Genomic DNA, 23,574 nt, shown 5'->3' with positions numbered 1-23,574 from the left:
ATTTGCACTCTCCCACATACATACATGGCATAGCCATAAGTAGAATGTTGAATTGTAAAGATTTAAGTGTGACAGATTATCTCAGGCATAAAAAGAATGTGCTCTGGAGTTCTGGAGAGTTTTTTTCTTTTGCAGCCCTCCAAAGTGAGACATTAGCAGCTGAGCGAGCTGCCACTGCCACATTTTCCTCATTTTCAACAAGCCTTCATAGAAAATCCCACCACAGCAGTCCTTATCACAACTTATGTCTTGCATACAGCCACACTGCACAAAGCAATTCCAGTTACTTCTCATTTTTTGCTTCCAGGCAAAGAAAAGACCTCTTTCTTTTCTGAAGTCTGTTTGTGTCCTGAGTTTATGGTCACGGTCCCACCTCCACTATCTTCCAGTACTATTTTGTTTCAAGTTTTATCATATCCTGAACTGGATCCTGAACTGCACTGTAACAAGCCTTTGCCCTACACATACAAAACAGGAACCTTTTAAAAACAAAACACTGCAGTCTAGTGCAAAACAACAACTGAAATTAATTTCCAGAAGTTCCCTCAAAGCACTAACTAACAGCAGAAGAAAGGCCAGCTTTAAAACAGGGAATTTTTTTTCCTTCTATAGCATCTCCTACAATCTCTCTCACAATGGGCATACTGGTAGCACAAACTGTTTATTAGTCATCTCACCACATCTCAGCTTTTAACCAGGCCAGAGGGTGTGAACCCCAGCAGTCGAAATGCCGACAAGACGGAGAGCCCCAATGCCTCATCAGCCAGTGCTGCTGGAGTTGCAGTCACAGGAATTTTAAGAAACAAGGACAACCAAAAAGCAGGCCTGAGGTGTGTTCTTGTCCTTCACCTTCAGAAGGGGATTATATGCTGCTCCACACTGGCACTATGTGTGCATTCATCTATACTTGAGCCTCTTCTTTGTAGATCTCTTTTCTTCTTTGGAAGCAAACTAGAAGGCTGCATTAGCATGCTGTATTTTGCTCTCACCACTAGAAATACTGAGGGTGCTATTTGTAATTGTATTCTTTTAAGAGGTTTGTTCTCTGCAGCTGTTTTCTGCTTGCAGTGTATTTTGTGTAATCAGCACATCATCATAAATACATTGGCTGTTCCCCCGAGGGAAGCTGTCACTGTTTAATTTACAGAACAACCTGGCCAATGCGAATTCTAACACTACAGCACTATGGCAAGAAGTTACCACACTCAGAAAAACAGGTTTCTATGAATTTTTATATCAAGAGCTGGTCCCAGGACAATTTAGGTTCTAGAAATAGATTGATTTTAAAAGCACTTTATACACTGAATGGATTCTTTCCCACTTACAGTTTCTTAAGGCAGCACCAAATTCACTCCCATATTATTTCAAAGGTGACAACCCCAATCCCCCCAACACAACCATCCTCATTTCTGACTTCTACCAAAAGAAGACATTGTATGTAGGTGTGTTATCCTACACACCAATTTTTTGTGTGTGTGTTTTTTTAAATGAAAAACCACCACGACATCAATGTGTTAGTTTGTCTTCATTTGCACAAGGGAACGTACTCTGTTGCAAGGTCAAATGTTATTACCTACATCAGAGGGTTGCTGCACAGTTTATTACTCTGAAAACGTGATAGAGGAGCAAGGTATATTCCAGAAAGAGTAAAATTGTATGCAGCTTTATTGGCTGAATGAACAGTTCCTTTCTTTGTTTTGAGAGAATAAATTACAAGGATTTTTGTAGAAGGTAAGCAAGAGATAATGGCTGATCTTCTTATATACAGCCACAATTTAGAAAATTTCACAATGGTATCAAATTATATTGGCAATCACTTAAAATACTTGGGCATGATCAATGAGTTACGTGGATATTTCAAACACAGTGGCTACTACATGCAGTCTACCTGATTACTTAGAAAAGTAGCCAAGAAGGCTTACAACCTAATTTTTTTTATACTCATATACACACAAACACACACACATATATATATAAATACATAAAATGCTAGAGAGAAACAACTATAAATGTAAATAAATCGAAACCAAATTAATGCATAAAGTTCTTTGGGAATTCTCCTCCAAAAGCAACAAAAAACTGTTTCAAACATTTAACAAAAATCTGCTTTTCATTTTGGGGGGCAGCTGGCTGTTAAATAAATTTCAATGTAACTGAAAATTCCCAAGTTCCATGTATAGCAGCAATTTTGCTAATTCTCGGTGGTAATTAGAAGCCCTGTTTAACATCACTAGACACAGGGCAAGTATACAACCATAATAAAAAAGAATCATGCACATCACAGAGTATTGGTTATATATTTTGACAAGGACAGTTTAATTTTACTTAGTTTGCAGAGCATTTTAGCAAATTATTTTTGTCTATTTCAAAAGTAACAAAATATAAGGAACAACCATTAAAGTAAAACAAATACCATCTTGTCTCTGATATAGTTTATGAGAGTGATCTACCGAACACCGACAAAACTGAGTGAAAATGGTTGAAATTTTATGGAAAACTGAGTCATTTGGTTATCAATAGAAGAAAGAATATAGGAAAGAGAATATCTGACTATTTCTACGCACCATGTAAATAGCAGCCAACAGAATAAATAAAAAGAAACCCACCCGACAGAGTGTAGCAAAGTATCTCTTCAAGCTATGAATTTTAGGATTTAGCAACTGCATTTCTACTGGGAGTGTTTAGGTTCATCCCCTTGAAATTTGTATGAGGCCATATAAATACCTAGTTTTGAAGAAGAAATAGTTCATTTTTGTTCTCCCTATCACATGTACCTTTCAAATTATTCAGAACTACCTCTCAATATTTCCAAATAGTGACTGAATTCTGACTAACGCTGGCTTAAATTTAAACGATGGGTGAGAAAGTACTTCACGACTTCTCCAAATTTGTGGTGAAATTCCATATTTGCATTTCTAAATTAAAATTATCGCTTAAGGTGTTATTAGCTCTTCGCCAGTTGTGCAGAAATAGGTACAACTTGATCTTGTGCCAGTGCCTCCCTCTGAAGCACCCACTGCCCGTGGCGCCATTAAATCCAAAGTGGTAACAGAGCCGCGCAGTTCACCGGGACCAGGCTGGACCTAAACGCGCTGGACCGTCTGTGACTGGTGCCCCCTCAGTGCCTCCCTCCTGCACAGAAAGCGAGGGAGACTCAGCCTTCGGACCAGCACGGAGAAGTCGCTAACATGTTCCTTCGCTAATAAGCCCGAGGCCGCGGCTCTGAGGGACCGCGGCCCCCCCGGGGCTGCAGTTCCGGGCGCGGCCGGGCGGGCGCAGCACAGTCCGCGCCATGGCCGGGCCCCCGCCCCGCGCCGCGCACGCGCGGCCGCGGGAGCGCGCACACGCACAGCCCCATTCTAATTCAATTAGCGCAGCCTGCAACTCCAGAAAAGAGTAATTCAATTAGTGCATTGTGGAGCTCCACAATACCTCCAAGCAGATGTTCGCAATCCTGAGGAACCGGAGCTAGCTTTAAAGATACCTGTACGCCGCCAACGCAGCGCTGCATATGCCGTTTGTCACTACGGCTTTACACACCTTCCTGACTCCTAACGAGGGAGGAAGGAAAACTCGGTTGAGTTTTGTTTCATTTTTTAAACTGATCAGCCAAACTGATGCCGGTGTGCTGGAGACCTTGCCCTCACCTTATCGTAGTAACCAGAACATCACTGCCGAGGCTGAAGAGGGGAGGCCTTGTAGCTACGATGTAGTTTAAATTAATCACCACGCTGGGCACACAGGGGTGGTATTTCTCAGTGACAGATACTGCCACACTTCTTAATACTCAGACTGAGAACTAATGAGAGCACATGAAACTTCTGACAATTGATATGGGTGCAGAATAAATGCAGATTTCTAATTACTAAAAGTAATTACTAAATGTAATTAGAAATTAGTGATGTACTACCAAAAAAACCCTAAAACCATTCCCACTGATCCACAAAGAAAGATTTCTTTGAGTACCCTTCATTTCTTTGCCATCTGAAAGGAGGAAAACGTCTTCTCACCGCTGCTACCAAAGAGCTAAGATGTGGCAGCACACCCCGGCAGCTCTCTGAGTTGGGTGGGCTCCTCCACATCACCCAGGTTATGCCACCAGCCAGAAAAGACCATTAGATTTAGAGGGATGAATTCTAAATATGTTTAAGAAAGCTGTTCTGTAGTCACTGGGCGCTTCTTTTACTTAAAGAAATCCCCAGCCAGGCTAACCCTCTTGGTCTTCCTACAGTGAAGCTCCCCAAAGTCTGACCTACAGATGGGGGCCAGAGTCAAATGCAAAAATTACGCAATTTGGCTTCATTTCTTCTCCTTCTTGTATCACCTCTCAGGCCTTTGTAATTGCTCTTGCCCAGCGGTAAAATGAAGAAAAACAGGAGAAACTGCTGCTGAACAGGTCCAACAAGAAACTTTGCTTAAAAAACCAGGTGTCACATTGTGGCAGTTCAATATTTCATAGCCAATACAAGGAATGTGTAACAGCACTGCAACTTTAAATCTTTGCCTCCTGTGTCAGTCTCTCTCCTCTCATTGTAATGCCAAAGGGAACAGCAATCAGAGTGGAGATGTTCAACGTGATAGAGGTCAGGACACCAGTGGATCAACGTACCAGAAACACGACCTTGTTTATTTTTTTCCCCAGTATTATTGTTTACAGGGTGCTTTGCTCATGTACCTTGTGGTTCTTAGCTAAAAGATGAAATTACAGCCCAGGATGAAGCGCTCAGGCACACATCCAATTTGTGTTTCCATCTCAGAAAACAAAAAGCTTCTGAGGCCCTCGGGCTGCCATTCAAACTTGGAGAGGCTGACATTTTTAACAGCATGAACCAGAGACTGGCAGAGGGAATGATCTAATGCATTTCTGACTTGTCAATCAAAGATCTCACCTCTGCTGTCTTGTAAACAGTTGGGGGCCACCTAACTACATTCACAACCAGGGGAGAGCCTGCCGCCAGACGGGGGGTGCTGGAGCCACACGCTCTGGCTATTAGTCACCAAAATTATGATTCCATTTTAGAGGTGCACTGTAAACAGCCCAGGGGCAGGTTTCACACAGCCGCTGGGAGAGTGTGAGGGGGGAATACAAAGCAGGCTTGGCCAAGGGCTGTCACGTCTCCATGCTGATGGAGGCTATTGACTGGACACTCCGTATCTCTCCCAATTAGAGACACAACTATGCACACCAGCAAACACTGGCTCCAAAGCCAAACAATCTCCTCCAAATGTATTTCTCACAAACACATTTCTGAGCATGCAGTTTGCCCACCCCGAGACTTTAGCTTTAACCTCCTGTATAACCAGGAATAATATACTGCTACTCACATTTACACTGGATTTCCCAGTAATAAAACATCAACTTCTAGGGCAAAAATGGATGAACAGGCTGAAGGAAATTTACAGATACAATTGTTTATAACAATTCACTGATGATGCTTCTTTAACAAATATTTCACTTCCTAACACAAAAAATATAAATATTAGGAAAAAATAATGTAAAAATAATTTTAAAAGTAAGTTCACGTCTTCATCATTTCCATCACTACATACCTTTCACATAATTTGTATTCTCACCTTTCTCCAAAAGTGATCTCAGTCCAAAGAGATCCTGTCCATGCTGCACAATTTCAAGTGTGCTTCCATTTAACTCAGTTTGCCAAGCACAGCACACCCATGCTTTCCTCAACCAGGACAGAGCTTTTAGCCAAGACCGAGGAAGTCACACACACCCTCACTTCTGCAAAACCAAGCAGAAGGTTGTCTCCTTCATCTGACAAATCCTGATGTGCAGTTCTTTATGATTAAGATCTTCAGGTAAAAAACCTGTGAATTTCTGGCATTCCAGAGACACCTCTATATTCAACAAGATGCTGCTACCTCTGCCATGACAGTTAGTCCTCCTCTTTGACTGCTAGAGCCTGTTACAGAAACAAGAGCTTCAGATCTGGCAAAATAAAGCTGATAAGACAGCTCTTTTCCACTGGTGCCTAGGCTTCAGACAAAGGTAGTTTTAAAAGCATTACTCTTGTCCCAAAAAAGTTTACGATCAAAACAGGAGCTGGTATTTGTGTTGGCTGTAAATTATGTAAAAAGGAAGAGCTGGACTGCTCTTTGCACTTATACGTAACCTTTGGTACGACTTTTTAGTTCTTCTTCAAATCTCCTTATTTATGCAAGAAACTACAGAAAGAAATTCAAGGAAATATTATGGCCTTCTGCAAACTTGGAAGGATTAATACAATCATTTCCTTGGCATACTTGATGAGTCTAAATGTAAATTTGAATTTTCAAAGAACTGAGACAACATAAACAGAGCCTTGTGAGCATGCACGGAAAAATATTTTAACAGGGAAACTAATTATGTTCAAACAAAAAATGTCATGAAAACAGACACCTGTTGGCACATCTGGAAACTTCCAAGGCACAAATTTCTAAGAAAAAAAGAGTATATATCCTGCATAAATTTATTTCTAATTATTAAGAGAATATACATGCATCCTCGGTTTCACTTGCTTTGCAGAATAACAGTACAATAAAATTTGGCATCCAAGACACTACAAATGGAATGGCTGGCCTTTTTCTCTTGTTAAAATATTTTCTTTGACCTCCTCCCGCAGTGCCTTCTAGGAGCTCATGTTCCAGTTTGCTGCCATCTTTTACCTTGATTGCTATGAAATTTCATTACACAATAGACAATCAGTTACAAAGCCCTTTTAGATAAAAGACATAAAAAAGAACCGTTTCTAGCTCCTTATGCCCCTATTCATGGGTTTAGCCTTTCCCACTGCAGGATGATTGCCAAACAGAGCTGAGGAACCAGAAGATCCTGTTTTCACATAAGTGTCTCCAATAATAAAAATACACAAAGAGGAAAAATGAAGTTACCTGACATATTAACAGAATCATCTCTAAATCAACTACCTGCCAATGCTTCCCATGAGGAGTCAGCAAGACTTTAACTGAGCTGTTCAAAAAGAGCCTCTTTCCACATTTCTGTCTGAGCATCTGAAGGTAGGCATGTAAATAACTAGACAAATTCAGCAGTGACTAAGTAGCCTTCCAGATGGCATCTTCTCTTTTGCCACAAGCAAAGAACATTGATATGCTTCTCCAGTTACTTCAAGCTTGCTATAGAAAAAAGAAAGTAACTTAATATGAGAAAATTTGCTGGGCTACAAGACAGTCTTTACTGCTTTCCTGAAGATTCAACATAAGAAAAAGCATTAAAGAATGATGGAATAATGCAACATCACAGTTTCAAGCAGGCTCAAAACCACTCCCTTTCTGCACTGGAAAATGCAAAAGCCATGCCTCAGAAGGGAATTTTCTCCAAATCATGCAAGCTAATGGGGATCAGTCAAAGCCCATTGAAAAAAATGGACTGAAATGTGGATGACTCATTGCTGCAGAAGCTGTTGCTGGCAATTTGTTTTCTCTCTCAAATGGCAACAAATGTGTTCCTCAACATAGCAGTCAGAGCTCAGTGAAGAGTACCAGTGTACCATTTCAGATGGCAAATGGGATATACTTCCCAATTCCCACAGTTACATATGGAAATGTCTCTAAAAATCTGCAGAAATGCAAATGTCAAAATCCTACTATTATACCAAGAAGGCAGAACACGATGAATGGTTGTGCAGCTGACTCTCTTGACCCCAAATATCAATGCACTGCATTAGCAGAAAAGTCATTGTTCATATCTATCATTAGCAAGAACATCTTCAGCTAGAAGTTAATTTCCCTTCCCCTTTGTGATATATGCTTATTCTGAATAACCAAAACTAACTTAAGTAGAAAGAAAGAAGTCTCAATTTGAGTTTATAAATTACATTCCATATACTGCTAAGGTTCTCTAAAACCCGAGCTTAAAGAGATCTGAGATTTATTCAAAAGCCAAAAGCCCAAATATTGGGCCCATCCGATTTAGTCAAATTATGCAAATCAGGATTAGAAGTAGGAGTCTAAACTCTTTTCTGTTGCCTCCAGAGTCCTCTTAGACTAATAAAAGGTCATCTTCCCCCTTGCCCCCAGAAAGCTCTACTAAAAGCTTGCTTCAGCAAAGGAGGCCTGGCAGGACACCTTCCAGAGTCCATCAGTGCTACTGCTGGGTCAGCAAAAAGAGTTGCAGCAAAATGACGCAAGACACTTAAACCTCCCCTGAGACTGAGAGGATTATTTCCACAGTACTATCCTAGCCCTTCCAGCAAGAAGTCAAATTCAAAATAATCTTTGCATGCTTTCCTTTAGAGGCACATAATTAACTTTCCCCCAAAAAAATGAAAATTTCAGAAAGATTCTAGTTTATTCGTTACACCTGGTTTTGTGAGATGCCAGTGAATAAAACTCTCTAACTCTCACAGTTTAGGTCAGCAGTAGTATAATCCAGCAGCATAAACCTTCAAGTAAATGTTCATGCTACCATGAGCTCCAATAAACTTGCTCTCCACAGAGATATTCCTAAGTCCCTCAGTCACTGCAGTTCACGAAATATCTCACAGTATCCAGCGTGAATGTAACACCACCGCTGCTCAGTCTCTGCTGTTTACGTTCACATGTCACCAAAAATGCTTACAATGATCTTGAGAGCCTTGTCTCAAGGTTTCTAGATGATTACCCAATATCTGTCTCATTCACTACCCACAGGACAGTGTCTGCATTTTTAAGATTGACTGGTCACCCAAAGGGTCTGAACAAACTCGTTTGGCAGAAAGCTGTCTCATGACAGAGAAAAGCTTGAACTTAACAAATTCAGAGACCAAAGGAAAAAAAACCCAATGGTTTCCTTTATTTGCCTTTTGATGGACAGCTTACTTGTACAATAATTTTCTGTAGTCAAAATGTCCAGACTACTGCTAACAAAGACAAAGTAAACAATTGCTGGCATCAATTATCACAATAGCAATGAACCCACCCCCTCAGTCTCCTCTAAGTGGCACACAAAACATTTAGATAGGAGGGAAATCACTGCATGAATAGCCAGATTGGAGACTGTGTGATGGATACTGTTTGCCAGATATAATTAAGTGGTGTTTTTTGACACAATTGAAAGCCAATGGAAAAGATGATGGTATCAAGCCAATTTAGATAAAATAATTAAATTACATCAAGGTAAATGGAAATGCCCCAGCACTGAGCTGCCCTGAATCTACACAAGAGGGATTTAAATACCAAAGATCTGAATGACATAGGAGAGGCATTGAGTATGAACCAGAATAAATGGAGGTAAAGCAAGCAAGTAAAGAAGGAGATGCACACGTACACAGATGAGAGAAAAGGAGTGGGGAAAGACAGAAAGTACCTGGAAAGCTGGGAGTGCGCCAGTCCCTGGGTTATACAGGCATCGCAGCGAGGGCATGCTGTCCGCCAGGCTGGAGCAGCCCAGCCACAGAGATCTGGGCATAGAGCACTGCAGAGAAAGGACAACTATGAGATGGGACTGTATGAGACAGGATGGCACAGATTACAGGAACTTTTAAGGCTTAGCCAAATGGCATCAACACAACTGCACCTGGCCTTAAAGACTGAGACCTCTTAAAGAGAACACAAACTGCTAATGCATCTTTTCCTTGAGAGAAGCTTTACAGATGTCATAGTAGCAAGAAAAAAGCACAATAGATCAAGAAACTAATTTTTGATCAATTTTCTACACTAATGTGTCAAGTTTTTCCAGTAATAAAAAGTTTCTTTCCAATTAATCGGACCTTTTCTCCATGCACAGCAACACGCCAGGCACAACAAAAGGCAAGAAATTTTGCAAGGAAAGTAGAAAAGGAAACAACAACTTTAGGTGTAATACTTGCAGGGAAAGAAGAGGTTTAGGGTTTGTCTCTAAAGGGGACAAAAGGTAAAACCTGCGATCCAAAGTGAACAGGAAGTTGGTGACACTTCACAGGAGTTTCATGTTTCTGCTTGCCTTGTTGTTTGTTAAATAAAATACAATTGTTACAATAAATTGATTCAGTTCCTACAAACACAAGTACAAAAAAGGAGCCAAAGCAGCCAATCAAGAAAAATACTAGCCACGTTGATAGTTAAAGCCATTACCCCTTGAAATAGAGAGCTGCTTATTCATTTTACACCACTACTATTAAATTTAGGGATGCATTATGATAGCAATTGCTTTTACCAGCCACAGAGTTTTTGATGCCATAAGCACTACTGCATTTGTCTAATTACTGGCAAGGCAGGAAAAAACAAGTGTATTTTAAATTGGCAGACAGCCATGAAAACTGAAGGATGTGATAGATTAGCTGCTAGAGATTTTACACCCTCATACGCTTCTTTTTTGCAATCCTCTCCCCTCCACCCATTTTTTTTGAAACGGGGGGATGGGAGGAAATCTGAGCAGAAAGGGCAGCTGGAATGGGTATGAAATGACAGCTGCCTCCTGAGCCACCATTTCTTGCTGCTCTTAAGAGGGCTAGACAACCTTGCACAATCTTGCACTAAACAAGTATGTAAGACCAACATAACCCATCTTTGAATGAGCAGAAAGGTTATCACCAACATCCATAATCTGGTCCTGTGCAGACAGACACAGTGAGATTAACCTTGTCTGTCACCACATTCTTTGCTGTACTTTGTTGCAATTTACACTGCTGTTCCAGAAATAGTATTAAAAGCCTGCTGGGGAACATAACCTACAGAAATGTGCTTATTAGAAGTTTATGATACCTTAAAATAAATTCCTCACCTCATTTTCATTGAAAAAAAAAAACAAAAAACAACTCTTCACTTTACAAAGATACTGAAACTCAAAAATTTGAGTACTTCATAGTATTACATATCAAATGAATTTGTACATAATGCCCATCCTGAAGCCAAAAAAAATTACAGCCATAGTATTATAACAAGCTACAAAAATGAGCCATACTTCCTTGTCTGACGTCTTAACTTCCCAAACACTCCTCCACAAAAAAACCTTCGAAATTCCAGCAATCTTTTCTTTGCAATGTAATATGTATCACTGCAGCTCGAAAGCTGTTACGATAATCTTTTTTTAAAATATTTCCATATGAAATGGACATCTATGGTTAAGCATTTCACCATTTTAATAATACATTTATTCAAATCAAACTTGTTTATTACTTTCCAAGAACATCACAGTAACAAGGGAGATTCATTACATGGTGCCTCTGATGATGCAGTGCATTCACTAGGTAAGCATCAGCTGCTTACCATTACCCATCCTAGGATTCATAACATAATGGGGTGGGGGTTTTGTTGTTTGTTTTTTTTGTTTGGTTGGTTTTTTGCATACAGACTTATCCAAGACTTGCAGAAATTCTTTATTCCATATTCTCAAGCTTTCCCATCCCTTGAGCTGGCTCAAGTTTTCATGCTGTGACAACAAACTCAAAGAACTGATTGGCATTAAAACTGATTGACAAGAAAAAAGTAGTTACTTTAAATATTTATACTGGCTGAAGCATGGAAAGGTACAGAGGCAGGAAAAATGAGGAGCACACTGTCAGCGGAAAGGCAGGTTTATGTTGACTCAAAGTTTATGTGAGATTATGGCTCAAGTCAGTCACTACAAGCTGCAGGTAGGGCACTCCATTGTGCCAGGGCACTTACACAGCAATGAAATGTCTTCCTCTAAAAGTGCCACAATAACAAAGGAAAACATTGAAGGGCTATTCTGCAGAGTTCTCTGTACCTATAGAGGATATCCTTACTCACCCGTGCATTCCTGACACTTAGTATTGTTCTAAAATTAGGAAGCATGAAGTAAAAAATTACCAACACCTTAGATGACTTCTGAAGCTGCTCCAGTATATAACAAAATTTAAAAGAGTGATGCAGTTCTGTTACCTGTCTTGAAAAAATGAGTGTGAAGTTGCACACAGTGTGGAAGAAAATGTCCTTCCTGAACTTGCCTTTTACCTATTGAAGGAAGCAGAGACTCTAAATTACTGTTGGTGACTGAAAAAGGCTTATTCACAAGCCTGAACAAAAGGCCCCAGGTGCTTCAATAGAAACAGCTTGTGTGTAAATCAGATGAGTGACCCAACAGAACAACTTCATTTAGAGACTGATCTCTGAAAAATCTCAACAGCCTCTATCCCCATCCACTGAGCAAGCCACGTGTCAAACACTCACTTTTGTAGTGTCAGCTTCACAAACAAGGGACTGGCTCAGTGTTCATGACTTGAAAGCTGACTGACAAAATCTTCTCCTGAACTCAAGTCAATCTACATTGACTCTTCAAAACAAAGATACAGAGGCACAGTGCTTGGACTATAGCCAAATGGGAATGCTGATATTGCTTGCTAAGTACTGGGCCAGGATGCAGTAGCCTCTCTACTTTCCTAACTCCCAGTTGCATTAATACTTCAGATGTCTGCACAACTTTCAGACCCAGAGATGCAAAGCTTTTTATTTAGAAAAGCTAAGCATCTTTAATACACACTGAGTGGCATAAAATAGGGAATTATTTGACCAAAAAAAATTTCTTTTTCCAATTGATTTTGAAGTCCCATTCCCTGAACTCTGAAATGTATTTTCCCACAAAATAAATACAGGGAGTACACTTTCAAGCAAGACCAGCATCCTCCTTGTGACAGAGGCTGGTACCAGCTGCTCCACTGGTGATTAAAATGGGCTTTCCTTATTTTGAATTAAAATAGGTTAGAAGTATTGACAGCCACTGGCTGAGCTGAGTGGGCAGTAACCATGAGCTGAAGCGAAGACTTATTTTAACCTATTCAATTATTCTTGTAACTATATTGCAGGAACATTTTTTTACTACATCAGATGTTCTGCCTCTAATAGCCTACACTCTCTTCCAATTATCTGATGTTCTAAAGACAAATCTCAACATACACTCAATGGCTAAATTTTTGCTAGTGCTAAAAATTGGTTATTTACTTTATTTGCTATTGCATTACAAGATTATATATTACCATTTCAGACTGGGTTTTTTTTATCAAATTTGTTCTCTTCTAGTCCTTCAGCAAATACAATATACTAGGGGTAACTAACACAGTTTTAGTAAATTGTGTTACGGGTCAGAAATATATCACCTTGTCCTGTAAAACTAAGTGGTTCTACATGGGGAAAAAACAAAAGTTCTTGGTCTACTACAATTCACAATTATAGTGCACAGGTGGGAAAACAAACTTACTGTATTGAGCTCACTGTAAAACAAGAATGACCAAAAGAAAATCAAACAACAGTTTAAGGATATTTTCATTATAATCACTTCAGAGAAATTAATGAGATGATAGTACAAGAATTACTGTCTTTGTGGTGCATTTTAACATAATAAAGTATAATAAAGTACTATCCCTGTCTGGACCCTTCACTCAACTTTATGACAACCTGTGCACCTAAAACATCTTTGATTTCAAGGCAACCTACTATATTTTTGCACATCTTCACAAGTTAGAGATAAAGCCAAAAGGAAACCAATTTTTTTCCCCAAGGGCTAGTATTTGGCCTACTGTATAAAGTACTAATTTCAGCCGCTAACCACATCTATTTCAATCCTTTCCTAGTTCAGAATTATTTCCCTTCTAGTACTGTGTCCAGTGCCTTATGCAGCTGAACTCTAAAGATAAACCAATAACAATTTCTACTTCTTTTGGGAGATGGGAATTTAGATCCTGTTCATTCAATATTTTCATTAAGGAGCAGAAAGAGAACGTGACATACTGAAGAGCTGAAGAGTTTAAAAACTGAGACAAATGGGACTTTTTCTGCTTGGTCCAGCTTATCATAAGCCAGGGAACTGGATAAAGCTGTACAAAGAAAAACAGCAACACAAGTTCTAACTATTACAAAAACAAGGACAAGAGGCGAAAAGAGGTGCTAAAAATTCTACCACGCAAACTGGAGCAGATAAAACATAAGAGATGCTCTGAAGAGTATTAAAACTATATAAACCAGACCTGAGCTTGATACAAGGAGACAGGTCTTTTCCCACCTCCTTTTTTCATCACTTTAGAAAGTGAATATGGGATGGCTGGCAAATACAATTCTCCCTGAAAGTCTCTTTCACACTACTGTTTTGTGCATGCTCTATAAAATCTAATTTGCAGGAAACGTGACTCAGGAATTTTGATCCTTTATCAAACATGCTCAGATCTTACTGGGATTCCTCATATTCAGAATTATTTTTACCATATACCACAAAAACCAGGAGAACAAACCTCAATACCTTTCAATCTCACTTAGTTCCTCTTATACTTTTTTTGGCCACATACTTTACTAAGCCAATGCCAAAAATATAACAAACATCACTTTCACACTGTGTCCAGTGTCCACTATCCCTGTCACCACAGAATGCAATACATTGCACAAAATGTATCAGATAAAGCAGCTGCTATTTACATTACGAATGTTGGTCTCATGAAACTTAACAATTCCAGAAAACTACTTATGGCTAAAAAGTGATTTTAGTTCATTTCTTTGGTCCACTTTTCACCCTTTTAACCTTTTGTATATATATAAATATGAAAAGGTATCTCTTATTTTTCCCTCTTCTGTTCTGAGAGGCATTGTCTAATTTAATATATATGACACAAGTATAAAAAAAATTAATTCCCATTGCATCTTATATACTTTCACAATTAAAAAACCTGCCATACATATTTCATTTTTTAGCTTTGGTAGCTCTTGATCAAACAGGATTCTTATCTGAGAAAAAAAGGCATACAATACAACTTAAAAAACCCCTTCAAAATGGAATGAGAATATTCTTTTATTATTTATTTTAGTAGTTTTTGTGGGGCTTCATTTTTTTTTCCCCCCTATCCCAACACTGGATACAAGGCATACTAAATACGTAATTACATGAGAGAGCCACGCAGCTTTCAAAGGAGCCATTCAAGTGAATTGTGTAAATAATATGCCTTTACAAAGCCTAACATATGAATATAGATTTACCAGTTATGGAGCAGTTATATACCTGAGAGACAAGAATACCCATTTAAAAAAAAAATCCTGCCCAATTATGAACTTACCAAAGAGACCAGCATGGCTCAGAGCAAATTAATACTTTTATAACTTTTGGAGAAAGTTTTTTGCTTGCTTTCATTTGAAAATAAGAAAAACATTAAAAGCTGTATGTCTTAATTAAACCAAAAAACAATAGTCAAAACCCATACAGTTAAAATTTACATCTCCTTGAACCCCAGACAACTTTCCCACACTTAAAACCAGGTAATTCTGACTTTGTCACTGGCAGTTTTTCTTGAAAGGAAGAAAATTAATTTATAACAATAAAGAGGCAACTGCAGTAATCCTTAGTGTGTGACCATGAGAAGGATCTCCCACAGTTCAACTAGCCCACAAACTCTCAGCTCTTCTAGCTGCACATATTGGACCAGAATTGTGAAGAGCGGGACGTGGTTGCTGTCATAATCAGTGCTTTGCACAATTTCTCAGCTTCTATTATATTCAGACATCCTGGTCACATTTCCACAGGCATGTATGGAGATGATTAAAAGTGGTTTGTGCTCTTGTTTGCCATAATAAAAGTAATTGAGCTACCTTATTGAAGACTCTTGGAGCATTTTTCACAAACTGCAAATCAAGCAACCCAACAGCTCGCTTTGGGAAAGCCAAGCATATGTTTCTGGGACAGCTGTAGGATGTGACTTCAAAACAAATCGGAGGCTGGAATATGCTACTAGGATTCAATTACAACACTTCCTAAATTCCAAATGTAGGAAATACTGGACTTCTTACCCTGGTACAGATCACTGACTTCAGTGCAGTGGTTTTCCCTCAGGGTGTTACTACATTCTGCCAGCTTTGCTGTGCACACAGAGCTCCAAGTGCTGCAAAGGGTTCCTTTTCCTTCAGCCTCCCACTTTGCATGTAATTGCTCAGTAAATTTTCCTTAACATACGTATTACGCAAACTCTTCTCTAATCCTCTGGTAAATCCCTAGCCAACAGTAACTTTTTACGAGAGATTCCAGTTCACTGACTACTCTTAAATATCAAAGATAAGACATATGGAAAAAGGTTTACATATTCAGATTATCCAAATAATTACTTACCTGAATGGGATCCGGGAGGATCAGATCACAGCTTTTACGTAAATGTCTGTGAAGGAATATTTTCCCCAAAGAGTGATTACTGGAGTTCAACCTCTGTGATTCCAAGTCAACAGAAATTACATGCCCCAGAAAGGGGCCAACTTCCAGCATCTATAAGATGTACAAGATCCTCAATTGCCAAGTGCTTGAGGGAACTTGTGTAGATCACATCTGAACTTGACAATACTAATGTTTTCATAATTATAGTTCTTTAATGCATAGAGCTGATAAACCTAAACCAGTGCAGCTGCAGAGCTTTAAGATTCAGTACAACATGCGGAGACTTGTGTGTGCTTCTTTAAGCAACACCAAAGATGGTGTTTGGCAAGCCCTTAAAAAAGCAAGCCCTACACAAACTTACTAAGAGCAATCTCACCAAGGTCTAAAGCATGAAACTATTTGAAGGCTTTAAGGGGAGATCTTACAAGACCAACCACACTAAGCTCCTTGGTAAGCAAGAAAACACAGCTGCCGTTAAGCTCCATCATGTTTGATGGACATGATATAGTCAGACTTGATGATCTTAGAGGTCTTTTCCAACCGTTATGATTCTATGTCCAAAGCCTGATCAATTCCAACCAATTTCAAATCTTATTATGCCATAAGAGATAAATCTAATTCTTTGACGTAGGCATTCCACATGAGTTTGGGCAGAGTAACATGGGATCCTAACAAGTATGTTGAAACCCCTTCACCTGAGGACACTTCTAAAACTCCAGTCTTGATTTTCATGACACAAACTGCAGAGAATAAACCTACACTGGTAGAGAGATGAAATGGAGGTTTCATTAGATTTTTCCCTCATCTCCAGTTTTATTTAATTCCATAAAATCTCTCAGAATTATTGTTATGCACCTACCACACAAAAGTGTCTCAAGGATAACTGATATGTCCGCAGAGCACTTTGAGCACGTAAAGTACTATATGAGTGCCAAGTATTAATACATGAACTGCAGAAGGAAATCTTATTTCTACTTTCCACCCAAGGAGTTAGTATCTAAATTTTAAAAAGCATATGGGTCCACTGAAAATAGAATATATGTTTTAGAAGTTAAGGAAGAGATGCTAGATGACAAAATTACAAAACCAAAATATTTCCAGAATCATTGCATTTTTCTCTCACGAAAGTGCAATTTTAGTAGAAGAATCCCATTTTCACCACAGTCCTGGTTTTTACACTCTCTTTTCCAGCTGACTTGACTGAAGTGCAGACCATTAATATCTGAAGTGCCTTGTTTTGATTATACTGGCCTTTGCTGGTACCCATCTAGTTAAGGTATCACCAAGAATTTCCAGCATAAAACACATATACAGGTTTATAACTTGGCTTTAAAAATTCTACTACAAAAGACAGTGGGAGGCAGAAAGGCTCAGATGAGTGCATTATATTACATATCCTATGTGATGCATACTTGCTCACGGTGCTATGAAAAGGGGAGGGATTAGCTTTAGCATGTTTCACAAGCCACATAAATGATACTTTCACTTCCCAGTTTATATAATCAAAATAATGTTTTGTAAGTGTTTCAGCTAATTAGCTTAACTCGCCCAATTTCACAGTTTAGCTTAATTTATAGGAGGTGTCCACATAATACAGGAATTGGAATGTCACATCTATTGATCGTATTTATACACAAACGTTTTCCCCCTTCCTCCCTCAGAAGTCAATTGTGGCTTGTCTCCAAAGGGTCAGCATCTAGGTGATGGGATGTTACAGACCGCTGGCAGCACAAAGGCTTACATGAAGATCAAGGCTGAATAAAGCAAATGTAGGTGTTTGCTGTTTTGTAAAAGATGAACTTAAAGAAAACAGTTGGAGTAAAGAGAACATTGCAGGTTACTTAAAATGCTAGTCTTAAAGCAACATGTACTTCTGGCCATTGGTATTGTATTTCCTCAAGCCCACATAAGAACACAATACAGCTTTCCACTGCAGCACAGCAACGTTAAATATAAAACCTGCCATTAAAGGGCAGAGGGTAATGGCATCAGTGTGGGCGACCCATGCTCAGGTAGTGTTCAACTATTATCTCCAGTTTAAGTAGGCTGAAAATACACAAATCCAGCCAGCACTGTTTTTAGATAAAATTGTCAGTTTTATGGATATTTATAGTATGTGTCCAGTCTTGCAGAACTCCATCTTCCTCCGTTTCATCTGTAATATAAACTGCTTTTAGTCCGCATTAATACAGTGTGTTACTGGGATACTTCTCACATTCTGTGTAAGTCAGGCAGCAGATCAATACTCAGCCATGCTGAGGGGAAAAAAAAAAATCATTAAGTTAGGATCCTGTTAAAAACACAACCACCAAAAGAATAAACCTGATGCACAGACCCCGTTCCATCTGGATGCATATGCAGATTACTGCTTTTACATACATCAGAAGTGGCTCTTTTCAATACATAGTTTTAAAGAAGCCTACAGGTAGTACCTTTGATAGATATCCTATACCAAATCAGTCTCTCACCTCAAAAAAAATTTTACTTCTCTGCTTCTCATGAAAGCTCTTTCTTTTGATCAAGTTCCCACCCTTTGTATCAACCCCCTTACCCTTATACTTCCTGTGGTGAAATCACAGCACTGAAATTGGAATAGCAAAGCTATTTCCATGACAGCATCTGCTGATTGACACAGGCACACTTTTTTATAACTTTTACTTGTACCAAGGAGGAGTAAGGAGGTTTAAGACAGACTTTACAACAAATAACAATAAACTAAAAATCAAAAGGAAAGCACACTTACAAAAAATATTTTTTTCAAAGTGCAAGTTGTTCTACTATTTGAGGTTGCCTGATGCGAAAGCCTCCTGTGAAACTTTACTGAGCATTTTTCAATATTTTTCAGAGCCAAAAAAGCATGTATTCCACCTGCATCAGAGCACTGGTAATATAATGCTGGTCTGTTTGCCTCAGAAGTAAAAGAAAAACAGAACAGCCACACAATCCTCTTCCTATTGTTCTCCCAACCCACCACATAAGAAAGAGAAACTGATGCCATTGCCCCATAGGTCAACAAACTTGAGCTCTGTGAGACAATAATTGCAGAGTTGAGATTCCTCTGAGACACCTTGCCTCCAGCTCAGCAAAGTTTAAATCAAGAAAACATAAGCTTCAGTGTCCCAGCAGACCTTCACTAGTGAGGACTTGGAAAGAGAGAGAAATGGCCTCTCAGAATGACGCTCCAAAGCATGTTTCACCTTTGCAGCACATCACTCATGCAAAGAAATGGTTTGCAAATGCAATATAGGACTCAATGCCCATCTTCTTATAGGTGTTCAAGCTCTGCTCAGTTTCACAGAAGTCAACAGAAGTTAACAGCAGTAAGCAACTTGCACAAGCAAGTTACTCCTTGCTACTGCTTGTAAGGCACTGACACAAGAGTGGAGAGAATCAACACCTTCCTGTTAGCACCTGCAGTGGAACTCTAATGGTTTAAGGGGTTTTGCTGCCGCAGTTTTTCATTCTCTCACATTCTGCTCAAGTGACTTGGCTCTTTGTTTCTGATGGGCTCGCAGTACCATAGATCCCTTCACCACCATGTTTCGTCATTTCACAACTGCAGTTGCCGTGACAACGGGATGCAGCTTATCTGTGCTGTTTTCATAATTCCAGTTTTTGTTGCCATAACAACACAATCATTCTGGCTTTCTACAAAAACAGCAACTTTAAGCCATGTATTCTCAAGGACACAGGATTCATCATATACGTAATCTTCATGAAAGAAGAGATCTGTACACGCCATTTATAAATTAAGCTGTTTTTTCTGAAGGGGGATTTTTCACTCACAAAAGTGAAAAGCTGACAGCAATTGCTAGAGGCAGACTGCTGAGACATCTAAAGCCTGGCCTTTAATAATAGCCAGAGTAATATAGCACTAGGCCACTTCCGAGTGGGGACTCCCCACAGTGTCAGACTGTGTCAAACTGCACAATTGTTATGTGATGTGAGTAAGTGTCCATACTTGATTCACCCAGGCAGATCTGAATTAGATGTTAGATGTAATTCTCTTGAGTTTTAACCCAGTGGCCTCCCCATTATTACCAGCACCACCACCATGCAGCTTTGTATTTGAAGGCCCATTTTAATTCTGTAATTCAAGCTGTTGTTGCAGATTTGTTTTCAGACACTGACCCTCTTCGCTTTCAGGTGACTGCATTTTGAACTTTTATTTACAGGAAGTGCACATTCATCAGACTGGTGAGAAAATGTTATACAAACACAGCATGCATAAACACAAAACAGTGATGGCTATGAGGGGTATCAGCTAACATGGCACTGTAACTTCATTACACCCTCATTTATGTACTTCACTAATGAGACAAGCACAGGTGTCCAACACGGTCCCTCACATGAGATGAATAACAATAATACAGTCCAACCTGCTTTAGCCATGCTTGGTATCCAGAAGATATAAGTTGGAATCCATCTTTTGGCATGTGTATTCGGGGCTAGGAGAGAATAGACATAAAGAGAGACCTCCTTTTACACTGGGACCTAGCTAACCTAAGTCTAAATTCTGGAGCACTTTAAACAATGCAGATTTTTTTAAGCCACACGTGACAGTTTAGTACCCAGATTAGTTCTTGTTTACTCTTCTGATATCAGCTGCTTTAAGAACACTTTTTTAATAAAGTCACAATCATTTTTATGATTTCCACCATTTTATATTTCAATTCAGTATATATAGGTATTTCTTTAAAATTTCCACACAAATGCACCTGGATAAGCACAGCATCTATGGTGGGTGCAGTAGAAAAGACTAATGGTCATTAATGCTTTTGACACTAAATAAAGCAAACGGTGTCAAAACAGCAGTAATTAAGCTATGAGTGTTTTCACAGTCACCATCCTCAACACAGTCAGACCAGACACTGGACAACATGAAGAGATTATGGAAAATCCCTGAAGAGGTGCAGCCTTAATATTGGGGTAACAGGAAACTATACTCACATGCAGCCATAAATTATGCCTCAAACTGACACACAAATATAATCTCCTTCCCATTTATTGTTTTCATGCTTTATTGAGTTGGGGAAAAGGCAAGACATCCAATTGCTCTGAATGAGCACATAGCTTACAGCTAAGAAAAAGTATGCACCAAAAAATGAAACACTGCCTAGTATGACATTCATTTGTAGTTTGAAGACATTCTCACATTTGAAGACATTCTCACATTCAAGTGGATTCAACTGTTCCTATTCCCCCCAAAAAAGAGATGCTTAGATATTAAAATCAAAATCACATCTAAGCAACATGACCAGACAGGACATCCACAGACACCAAATCCAGAGATCTTTCTTACTCCTAGAAACTACTTCACAATCCCTTTCTTAATTCACAGTACTTCCCCTCCAAACCAGCAGATGTGGGCCCCTACAACTCCTCCCAGAAGGCTGGAAGAAGCTTTCTCAGTTTCAGAATAGCTGTATTCAAGGTGAGTTTACCTTCATTCATTCTTGAGTCAACACAATATTAAGTTTGTACAAACTGTGTCCACCTTGGTACTCTAAAAAATACAACTGGTTGGAGAGAAAAAACATGTCACTGCTGAATGATGAACCTTCCCACCTATGGTGGAGAGGTAATTGAGTCTTGGAATTTGAAATTAAAATAAGAACTTGAACAGACTAAAACCTTGCCTCTAAAGAGAAGTACGTGTACAGGATTTTACAGTACACTTTGAACATTAGTTATTTTTGCTTCTCTACAGTTTGAATTTAAATCCTCCTAAATCTTTCAAAGTAGCAGTAAGATTATGCCCTGGTGTCCTAGCCAGTGATCTCAGTTAAACATGAATTTTAATAATCACCATTGTGCTGATAAATTAAAGTCAAGTATATCTCGCTACTGCATTCACCTACTGAGTTTGGACTTGCAATGCTTAGCACATGAACAAACTATGTTTTAGGGGACTTCTCACACAGCTAGAAGCATCATCCTCCAAGACCTAATCCTTACTTCAGCACTAACTTCATGGGTGGTTAGTCTCTTTACTACTGTAAAATGAAGACAACATTCATTTAACTCACCTCACAGCTTTGCTGAGAGGAACTCCTGACATTTCTACCTGCTTTGAAAATGGAAGAAACTACACAAAGTACTACTTATCTAGCAAGAACACTACAGAAACCCACAATTTACTTCTGGCTCAAGTGCTTCAGTTGCTTTTTCAAAGTAGCACAGTACAGTATACATCTACCAAGAAAAAAGAAAAAAGCCTTCATAAACAAGCAGAAGTAACAATCTTTTCAAATCACAGTGTCAGGAGTAGAGACCTGAACACCCGTCTCGGATGTGCCCAAGTTCCCACAACAAATTGTGAAAAATGACTTAATTTCTTCCTGTTTCTGTCACCTAAGCTACAAATTAAAGGATAACAGTCAAGCTTTCTCTTCAGACCAGCAGGCTGCTTAATGTTTGTTAGCCCATCAGTCCAGAGTAGTCTGAATAACTGATTTAAGACAGTGATTTAAACCATTAATTTGAAGCCCCTGGTCCTGCAAATATTTAAGTGTATTAACAGATCTGCTGCCATCAACAGGATTACTCTCATGCAGAAATATTTCCAATATCAAAGATAACACTGTATTTCTATTTAAATAAACAAGTTTTTTGTGACTTGAAAGTAAGGTTGCTTAAGTATTAGTAATAAAAACCATCAGGACTTCCGGCAGATTAGCAGCTACTGTAAACTCAATTTATTTGTATTTAACTTGTCAGCACTGAAAAAAATAGGAGAAACTAAGACCCGTCACTCATCTCTCAACACCATATTTGCAAAATCCTCTCAATGAGGTATGTCTCCTCTATGTTTGATATGCCTGCCCTCATCTAAGAAGAAATTAGACTAAAGAGAAGAGAAGGAAATTTTACCAGTATGAGGTATGTCACTACCCACATACTGCTGCTTATGCCATTTAAGTGGGATATTTGCGCAAGTGAGCCCCCGTTCATGTCAAAACAAGCATGGATAGAAAAGTATAATTTAATTAAAACCTCACAGATTGACCATTGGCTAAACTTTTACAACCAATTTCCTAAATTCTGAATATCTGTAGTTCTCTAAGGCACACTGTGAGTGACCCCTAAGAATGCATTCTTCAGCAGAGAGGCAGTTAAAGTAGTATATTTGGTTAAAACGTTCTGAATTGCAGCATCTGAATGACAGCAGACACACTATAAGAGGAACCCTTATATGCCTGACAATTTAAAAAATAAAATAAAAAAGCCTCTCTTCCCCCAGCTTTAAAAAGATGTGGGACACAGTAAACTGCCTTGTTTGAAAGCTGTATTATTTTATCAATCAACACTAAAATCTTCCATGATTATGATCCATTCAAGGCCAGTTCTATCAGCAATACAATTAATTGCCTGGCAAGACCTACTCATTTTTGTATTTTCATGAGCACACATCGTTCATGCTCATGGTTCAATATAATTCAGAAGCATAGTATTTTCTCATAGCATCCGTTCCAGCACATTCCATGATTAGAAGTCAGGCTGCTAGGGTAATTGTCCTCTTTTTC

The 23,574-nt window shown here is 39.0% G+C and overlaps 1 protein-coding gene across 6 annotated transcripts in view; it reads right to left on the bottom strand.

The window, feature by feature from the left end:
• Positions 1–23,574, bottom strand: part of BTRC (beta-transducin repeat containing E3 ubiquitin protein ligase) — a 116,831-nt gene that overhangs the window by 79,678 nt on the left and 13,579 nt on the right. For 2 of the 6 annotated variants that reach the window (XM_039390666.1, XM_039390667.1), the window contains exons 1-2: positions 16,010–16,194; positions 9,299–9,406 (exon numbers count right to left, since the gene is read on the bottom strand). The exons of 1 other annotated variant lie outside the window; for it this stretch is intronic. In XM_039390666.1, the coding sequence (XP_039246600.1) occupies positions 9,299–9,406; positions 16,010–16,159 (258 nt within the window). In that variant the 5' untranslated portion in view covers positions 16,160–16,194. Of the gene's footprint in view, positions 1–9,298; positions 9,407–16,009; positions 16,195–20,427; positions 20,497–23,574 lie in introns of those variants that run through there. 3 more of the 6 variants (XM_027738627.2, XM_027738629.2, XM_027738628.2) reach the window with 3 other exon arrangements.

This window comes from Pipra filicauda, unplaced genomic scaffold (genome assembly GCF_003945595.2).
Source record: "Pipra filicauda isolate LSUMZ 115617 unplaced genomic scaffold, ASM394559v2 scaffold85_size2586006_pilon, whole genome shotgun sequence".
Lineage (NCBI taxonomy): Eukaryota > Metazoa > Chordata > Aves > Passeriformes > Pipridae > Pipra > Pipra filicauda.
Note: the sequence above shows the minus strand (reverse complement) of the source record. Positions and strands in the feature narration are given on the sequence as shown.